The 9891-nt window shown below is 38.8% G+C and overlaps 1 protein-coding gene across 2 annotated transcripts in view; it reads right to left on the minus strand.

Moving 5' to 3' along the window:
- Positions 1-2645: 2645 nt before the first annotated feature.
- The window catches only part of LOC135207482 (protein abrupt-like), a 322624-nt gene continuing 315378 nt past the window's right edge, over positions 2646-9891 (minus strand). Inside the window, exon 6 of one of the 2 annotated variants that reach the window (XM_064239264.1) lies at positions 2646-4587. In XM_064239264.1, the coding sequence (XP_064095334.1) occupies positions 4028-4587 (560 nt within the window). In that variant the 3' untranslated portion in view covers positions 2646-4027. The remainder of the gene's footprint in view (positions 4588-9891) is intronic. The other variant, XM_064239266.1, reaches the window with a different exon arrangement.

The raw sequence follows: 9891 nt of genomic DNA on the forward strand, positions 1-9891 counted from the left end.
ACAGATTACAGCACGGGGGACGTGACGTCCAGCATTGTTACAGCCGCGCCGCCAGGGGAACACCGTGCAGCATCATCACAGCCCACAAGACGTTCCAGCAGAATAGCAAACAGGAATTCGAACAACAACAACGGAATTACCTAGTTGGGCTGTTGAGCGCTTCCTTCATTTGCGTTCGTCATAGTGGAATAATTGTCCTGTTCAGAAGTTTACTTCGACGGATTTTTAAATTCATAATGTTCACTTGACTGAAGATGAACCTAGTACAAGGTTCGAAAGCTCTTATTATTAAAGACTTTATACTTCACATGCGATATTATTGTGGACCTGCATTCATTGTTATCATTTTCGACACTGAAAATTGTGCCCAATTATAATAATAATAATAATAATAATAATAATAATAATAATAATAATGGCCTATGAGGTCATTCAGCGCTGAAACTGAAATGGACACTATGAGGGTTTGCAAGGTGGAATAGGAAGAAAATCTTTCAGTTGCATTATGAAACAACTGTTAGAGAGGGTGGAAAGTCAGATGGAAGAAAGAGAATATGAACGGAGATAGAGTAAAAGGAATGGAAGAGGTTGCAGCGAAGGGACGCTGCAAAAAAACTTTAGTAATGACTACAGTGCACCACGTGAGGTGCACTGACGGCACTATCGCCCTACGGGAACAGCCCAACATGAAACCGGAGCCAAGAGAAGTATGGTTGTAAGTAAACTTCATTGCACGTTTTCTTCACCTCTAAGGTGCATCACTGCCAACTTAGTTGTTATCTACATCGTCGCTGCTCAGATTTCGTTTCATTTCACAAATAAAAATGTGATTTTTCTTTTCATTCCTGTACTTGGAGATCTAAGATCTCATTTTGCTGAAAAGGAAAACTTATATATATTAGGCAGCTACGCTTTATCTGACTCACCGAAGTTTCTGTTCCTGTTGAAATTTCTTAGAAGCATTTTTTTTTCTTTTTTTAAGAGGAATTCAAGATGGCGGCCCACCAAAAAGGGTCCCAGTGATCCCAAAACCACTGAATGTACTCGGGATGAAAGGACTCTGGAGAGGGGAAGGGGTTGCATAGAATAGAAATATTAACTCGCCTCTCAAAAGCGGTGATGTCAAAGGAGGGGAGATTTCGGGATGGAATGTCTGAAAGCAAAGACCGAAGATACAAAATAACAATGAGCGAACCGAACAGGTCTATAGTAATGGCCGTGTGAAAGAAGGCAGTCTCACGGAGCGAAAGGTATAACACGACCGTTTAAGAAACAAGTCTGTTTGTGGACCACTTTCTTGAGGTGGCCCAGTCTGATTTGGGCAGCAGCACTCTTGAGGCCTTTCTCTTCATTAAAAAAAAAGTAAGGATTAAACTGAAATAATATATTTTCCTTTGTGGATTGTTTTGTGGCCTTTTAAGACATGTCTACGAAGCTCATTTACAACTTAATTATTTTTTTAGTTGACAGTCTAATTTGGGCAGCTAAAAAAACTTTCTGTTCAAAATAAAAGTCACAGTTAAACTGAACTAACACAAGCATTCTTAACTGTAGTCTGTTCTTCCCGCAAAAATAATGCAATCTTCAATCTCATATTAAGAAGTGGTGTCATTTATAAGAACGAATTAATTAATCATTATTTCTGTTTCTGGTCCCTTTCTCAGAAGGCGCCTTCACTCTTTAAAAATCAGCTCATGAAGACTCTTAATGAAATGCTTACCATTAAGCGGCGATACCTTTGCAGTTGGTTCTTCCATTAACATAATAGACAAGGCTACGGAACCAGTTTGCTGACAATTAAAACGTGATATTGACATCATATTGCAGGCAAGTAGTTGCACCGGCTCATTGTAAAGCTACGCGTATTCTAATTATTTCTAGTTCCTGGCTATTACTTCCACGATCAGTGGAGCCTACAGAGGACTAATGCTCTTATTCATTGTCACCAGTAGTCCGACATATTTTTCCTTTGGGGGCAAAGGTCACACACAAATGTAAAAGCATCTAGGGAGGCTACATGATTTCTTTTAGTACCTGAACATCACAACAGTTTTCCTTCGACTACATAAAAAAAGTGTATTATTATTATTATTATTATTATTATTATTATTATTATTATTATTATTATTATTATTGTTAGGTATTTATGTTTATAACTACCTATTACCAGAGGTTATATTTGTGTTTACAGATACTTACTACTCATTAAGTATAACTACCCTGTTAACTATCTTGTCTTCTTTTAAACTGTATATCATTATAAGTTAGTCTTAAAAATAAAGTCGTTCAGGAAGGATCTATCTGAGTTTCGTGTCCATCCAAATATACTTCAATTATTATTATTACTATTATTATTATTAGTCATGGGTAGAACCATATTCATAAGAACCAAGCCTACAACTACCATTGACTTGAATTGAAATTCAAGCTCCCAAAGAATACGGTTTTCACCTGACAGCAATGACAGAAATTAAATAAATGAAAGTAATGTAATGAAGAGACCAGTCATTAGAAAACAAAGATTAATTATTAAGTTCATAAATAAACAGGAGAACAAAAGTGTTGATATAATTGCAACGAGCTATAAACAGGACAATAAAAATACGCATACAATATCTGTATACTTCTTATTCGATACTTGTATACTTCTCTCGCTATGTACAGAATACAATAAAAGACTATCATATAATAAAGCATACATACATCAAAAGTACTCGAGTCTTTAGCAGGAACTACACGATTGTTGTACATTCAAAACTTAGCCGTCTTCATTTTGAAGTGAAACATGCAGCAGACAAATCAATAAACTAGAGGAACATAAACAAAATGGGAACTTTCTTCAACGTTTTTCCTTCAGAGAAAGAAAAGAGCTGAAAATGTACAAAGAAATGAAGTGAAAGTCCACACTGCATGTGCATGTGGGGGCCAGACCTTTGGCTAAGAATTCACAAGAACCAAGGAAGGAGGAAACTTCTCAGCAGAAGGTTGATGGGTGAGGGAAGCTTTCCTCCTCAACAGCAATGACTAGCAGCGAGGCACACAGCCTAAAATTAAGGCAAGTATACAAATGTATGTCCATACATATGAGTCATTCCCACGAAGTGAATGGCGAAATAAATGGTGTGCAGTACTTCTGACAATCATCTCTCCATTAAATTCCGCTACAACAGATCAGTTTTGATTAAATTTATTCCGTAATAAACTTCAGATTAATATAATCTAGAAAAATACCAAATAAAAACCTGACCCAACTGTTCATGTAAAATGTGCGACCGGTTTGATCAAGGTTCCTACTATTTCAGTAATTTTGACTTCGGATGCTAAAGAACAGACGACCTTAAGATAGAAATAAATACGTATAAAAATACTATCACCGGGGCATGTAGGAATGTTGCTTCGTCAACAATGCCACTCTCAATTAGAATGGCATTCAAGTTTGACAAAATACTGTTTACATTAACTTAAGGACATTTGGCTTCAAGTTATGCCTAAGTATACTGTATTTACTTTGAAAAAGGGCTTTTTTTGTGCTATCCCTTTCAGTATAAAATACAATCAATATTCTCTCTGTTTACATCATTACATGACTTCGGATAACATAACGAAAACGAAAGAAAAATAAGTCATACAAAAAATAGTTATTTTAAAACAATTTCAATATTTTATAGAACCCTGTTAGGTCAATTTAGAAAAATATATGGGATTCTCTTACATAAATAATCGCTCGTCTTTACACGACGTGGTGTGCACTTACAGGGTGAACCAAAAAGTAAAAAAAAAATTAAAAAAGGTAACATTCTTCCAAAGAGGGAATTTTCACTTTTATCAACGCAAACACACACCACCACTGCCCTACAAAAATTATATCAGTTTCCCCTAGGTTATCTTCACTTTAAAAAATTAAATTCCATTGTATTCATGTAATACTGACTAAATCACATAGACACTTCAACAACTTAAAACATAGGGAAGACGCGATAGAGCACTTAAGAGATGGCCATTACAATTGTGTCTATGTAATGTGAGGTTATCTAGTCGTAGGGTTGGAGGGGCGACGCATCTCCGCGTCATGAGTAACGGAATTGCTCTGGACGGGTAATTCAAGAAGTGTTCCAGAGGACTGTTCTGGAAATGGCTGTTGCGCCTGATCAGTCCTCAGTACATGACTAGGTGGCGCCCTCTGATGCGAAGGAGAGGCCATGTTAGTATTGGCCGAGGAGCCGTGAAAATACGGTGGCGATGACAATCTCGTCGGGGGCGACGCCGCCTGGGGAGTAGTCATGCCCTTCTGGTTGCTCCGTCTGTACCCAGCGGTTTCTTCTTGTAGGAGGTGCGACGACGGCTGTTGGTGATGCTGCTGCTGCTGTTGCTGCTGTTGGTACTGCTGCAGGTTGAGCTTGGCCCGATGTTGCAGACTCTTGTGGTTAGCGAGGGCGTTGCGTGTCCTGTAATGTTTGTTGCAAATGTCGCACTTGTGTTGGTAGGTGGAGGTAGCAGAGTGCTGGTCGCGAATGTGTGTGGGGAGGTGGGTCCTTTTGCTCAGCCACTTATAGCAGATGGGGCACTGCTGCTGTCGCCGAGGGTCCACTGCAACAAAACACAAGAGTCAACAATAACAAACGAGACACGGGTCCTAAATTAACCAGCATTCGTCAGACAGCTTTATGTGACAACAAGGATTGGCACTACAGAGCTCTACTGATACGCACACACACAGAAAGCAGAGAAGCTCACAGCAAATAAACACTTTTTTTTAAGGGGTTGCACAAACACCACCAAATGAAAGGAAGCGTCGTATTCATTTATTTCTTGCTGGAATGGTCATACTTGCATATCATGATTTCAACGATAGACAATTTAGCGGATACAAAAAGGTAAATTCGGTGAAATCTGAAAGAAGAGTAACAGTTCTGGAAACTACGAAGGCGAAGAGATCCAGTCCCAGGAAGCTGGTAGAAAAACCAATAGGATTTCCACTCAGGTTCATTAGTCCAATGGATAGTGACAAAAAATAAATAAATAAATAAATAAAATGAAAGAAAAATAAAAAGAAGCGGTAAAATTACTCTCTCTGACGAATCATTCTATAACAAGGTGCATAAGATGCATTACCACATTAACAATAGAGAAATAAATATCACTTCAGTCCTAAAGAGATGAAGAACATCTTTAGCAATCCGACGTAGGACGGACGAAGGATTGGAGAGATACAGAAGAGATAAAGCAGCCAATCCCTCACTATTTCCGAGAGGGTGGTGAAGTATGAAAAGAAATAAGCCGAGAGTCTTGATAATATGAAAAAATTCTGAGTTCATTGCCAAAGATCACTGCACATAAATATAGAAATGGAATTATATTGTGCAAGCAGACTCTCTCTCTCTCTCTCTCTCATCGGAAAAACTTTTGTATTTGAATGATATTTGGCCTATTTCCGACAATATTTAAAGTACAGAATAATGTTTAAAAGTGTCGAAAATATAGCTTAAATTGAAGAATGAGAAGAACCCTTTTTCCCGTATATTCAGCCAATAAAAATGTCAGTCCTTTTTATCATCAAGTGAATATGTGTCTGTAACAGAGAGAGAGAGAGAGAGAGAGAGTCACTCCAGACGTATCTGAGGATTTAAAGGATAATATAGTGTGGCTCAAGATATTTATACCCATGATGAAGAAATGCACCAATATTCAGTGAATACTAATCATAACAGCAAAATGTTTGCGTAATGTATTGGCAAATGAAAAGGTTTGTTTGTTTGTTGAAAAGGTTCTCAAGAATTATGTAATTATAACTATTTAGTATCGGTAGCAACTTGGCACTCCATCAAAATATTCATCAATTGGTCATGAGAGAGAGAGAGAGAGAGAGAGAGAGAGAGAGTAAACTTCTTCAGAAGATTTGTAGCCAGATGTTTTGAAATTGGCGGTAAATACAAAATTTAGTAAAAATACCGATGTTCTGATGACATTTTCTAATTTTTATCATGATAGTTCACTACGTGAAAATATATAATGATGTTTTTGCATTCTTTTACTAAATTGTAAGACAATCAGAAGAAGAGACATAAGCTCCAATGATACAACAGGCAAACGAATGTTTGCTCCAACCAGGGCCAAATGTTTATAAAGAAAACTTACGAAAATTATGGCACATACGATCATTCTTAGGCAGTGATATTAAAACCCTCTATGCGCACGGTATTCATCGGTCTCTTCTGGTGTCTGTATCTGTTCTGGCCAGCTATCTGAGCATATTGTAAAATTAATGTCTTATCAGCCTCAAGGCACTGGACAGGACTTGACGTTTTAGGACCGAGCTTCAAAAAATGCATACCACCCCAATTAATACGTGGCAGAATGACTTTCAAGTCTGATATTATTCCTTGTTGATATATTTCATCTTTTTTGTTTACAATTCCGGCTAAGTTGGAAATTTCATCCAGCTCCTCCTCGGGCACCCCACCCCCCTTGTCGACAGGTCCTGAAGACAAAAAATGAAGAAAATGCGGATGTGAACTCAAGGCTATGGCCCATAGCCAACTTCGTTTTAAACTGGATCCTTTTTTTTTTTTTTTTTTTTTTTTTTTATCCAGGCTAACCTCAAACTCAGGCGTGAATGAGAATATTTTTTTCCTTCAACCAGTAATGAACCTGTTCTGCAGAGGTGGGTAAATTCTCAAGGAATTCCAGGTGAAGAAACATTCTTTTATATTCGGGCGAATATAAAAGCAATGAGTCTAACAATGAGCTCGGCTGAGAAGAGCATCCACCCACTACATTAACGGCGAAATTGGGCCCCGCGAATGAATGCGCCCCTTATATAACACCGCCCGAAGACGGAGCCCAACTCGACCGCCGCATACCTTTGAGAACAAGTAGAACTGACTGAGGTACGAGCGGGCACGCGCGCCCATTTCTCCCGAACGCGCAAAAACGTCCTTCTCCCCCAGGTTGGTGCCGACACCTTTGGTACTGAGGCTCATCCTCTCATAGAATCTTCGTCTAATTACACTTTTATCGAATGGAGATCACCTCCAAGTAGGGGGAGGCGATGCATACTCACCTATATACCTACACGACAGGTTAATTGCATAATGGTTCTCCTCCTCCTCCTCCTCCTACTCCTTCACCTCCCCGAGGGGGAGGGGAGGGGGATGGGGAAGGGGGAAGGACTGTTGCTTGCAAGATATTGTAATGACTCTCACTCTCTGGGCGCCCGTTCGCACCATTAGGCATGAATTGTGTTGTAAGAGATTATCAAACACACACACAGCCCGAGAGGGGAAGGGAAAGGTTTCACTTGCCAGGAATACTGATTACATAGAGAGAGAGAGAGAGAGAGAGAGAGAGAGAGAGAGAGAGAGAGAGAGAATGTAATATCCCACAAGGAAGGAGGTAAGCTCTTCATTCTTAAATGTACCATAACGTGGTACTAAAGGTACTGTCTGACAGCACTGATTTTTCAATATTGACGTATCTATATATTCATATTTCTCTCTGTCTCTATCGATATATCTCTCTCTCTCTCTCTCTCTCTCTCTCTCTCTCTCTCTCTCTTTACCATTCATGACTGCGAAGTGATATGAAATCCACAGTTCTACCATGAAAATATAAGCGCACCATATCAGACCCTCGACCTTGACGTTCACGAGCAACCACTCTCAGCGCTGTCCAGGTGAAACTGATTCTGTCTTTGCAAAAACTTTTTTCCAAACATCCATTAAGTTACATCATTACAGAATCCAGCCTTGAATGTCCGCAATCCTCATCCACTAATCCACAGAGGAATTTATAACTATTATTGTCTTCAAGCCTCTCATTTTGATTTAACAAATTCCAAATTAAATATTATCGTAGAGTCCCTTGATTCTACTTTTTATCCCAAAGATTATGCACGAAGTGAGAATGCTTCATCTTGTTTATCACTTCTTCCTCTCAATATCCATGCCTTGGGACTCCAGTTTCTTTATTATTACCTACGTACTGCGATCTTGCTTTCGACGATAAGCTAATTCTAATAACAAGTTTTCCTATTACAATCAAAATCGTTTTTCTTGACTAAATGAATTCTAAAGCAAAAACTACTATAGTAGATTCACATCAACCGTGCATTAGATGTCTAGGCCAGTCCCTTACGACGCTCCTGATTGGCTGTTGATAAGCCAATCATAGGGCTGTAAACTCTCTCTCGAGAGAGTTCACATAGGAAGGATGTATGTTCCACCACTCCTGAAAGACGTATACCTCAGGAGAAGTATACCCACTATACAAAGTGTGCGTTAGCGTTTATAATGTCATTATGTTTTGTAGATGTCCCGGCTTTCTTTGCAAGGAAACAGCTCTTATTTGTGAGTTAAGGTTTAATGAGGATATCTCGCAATTTTTCCGTGATATATATATATATATTATATAGGATATATATATATATATCTATATATATATATATATATAGTATATCGCAAGTGGATACACTTTTCTAATAAAGGTCTCCTTTCTTCCTTTCTCTCTCAATATACTTGTATATTTGTTTACCAGTAATTATTTCAAGCAGTCTGTATACCAATGTTGAAAGTAACAGTCGTACCAGAATGAATAGCGATCGTGCAGCATATCTCTCTCTCTCTCTCTCTCTCTCTCTCTCTCTATCATCAAGAAGGTACAAGCTTCAGTGACTCACAGCCGCATTGTACTGACAATAGCATTTCAGTCTTTGTAACCGAAGATTTTTGTATCGTTCCCTGCGTAGCGTTTAATGGCATTACACTGGATTTCCTTGTAACTCCGAAGGGTCGCTTCTCATGGCGCATTTGATTCCGATCGTTTTTGATGTTTAATTAAACGCTCCCTCCGACAGAGCCTTCTTGAAAGGCCTCTCTCTGTTTGGCGTTCCTTTAATCCTCCATTGAAGATTCGGCGACCGTTTGTCTTGCCTTCGCTTTTTCCCCCGAAATTTTTCCCCTCCGATCCGGCCCACTCATTACTGGCACCCGAATGAGTCACCCAGAAAGACTGACAAGAGTTTTGGGTGATCATTTCTGCATTGTTTGCCACTGGGTTTTGATGTTTTAAGCAAACAGGAGCTGTTGCGGATGATAATAATAGCGCCTTTGTTTGCTGGCGAATGCGTCGCTGAAGATAATAGGTTTTGGGGCTTATCAGTTGCATGCAATGTTGATGACTTTTAATGCAATTAGAATACAGCCTATTTCTCTCTCTTTCTCTCTCTGTCGCTATCGACATATCAGTATATTCATCTCTCTCTCTCTCTCTCTGACTGGAGTTATAACGTGATATGAAATCAGTAGTTTTACCATTTGAATTTCAGCATATCTTAGAACAGCTGGACCCTCTTCATTTCTAGTAAATATTTAAACTGTAAATATCTACTAATAAATGGATACACTCGTGTAGAAATTGAGACTGGCAACAGACAACAGTTACAAACGAAAGCTGCAAAAAAAGAAATCTAACAAACGAAAACAAAGAAATCTTGATTACATGAAGAAAGAAAAAATTATGATGAACAAGATGGCAACTTCCATACAGGCGCCGAAAACCCAGACGAATTCAGACAGTAATTATCAACGAAACTGCAAAAAAAAATATATATATATATAAATGATATTTACTTGCATGAAAAAAAAAAAGACGAAGACGACCCAAACTGCAATTTCCATAGGCGTTGAAAAACCTGGCGAATTCAGAAATGGAGGTTCCCTCCTTTTGTGAATTGCAAAAGCGAGTGTCCCGGGAAGACAAAGAAAGTCTCGCGGTCAAAAAGGTCAGGCAGGATAAGGAGTCTTCTTCGTCCTCTTCTCCTTTGCCTTTCACGCTGTTCTTCCTTCTTCGACCACCAAAAGCAAGTCACGAAAATCTAGTAATAAGGAGGGATTG

Source organism: Macrobrachium nipponense, chromosome 32 (assembly GCF_015104395.2).
Source record: "Macrobrachium nipponense isolate FS-2020 chromosome 32, ASM1510439v2, whole genome shotgun sequence".
Lineage (NCBI taxonomy): Eukaryota > Metazoa > Arthropoda > Malacostraca > Decapoda > Palaemonidae > Macrobrachium > Macrobrachium nipponense.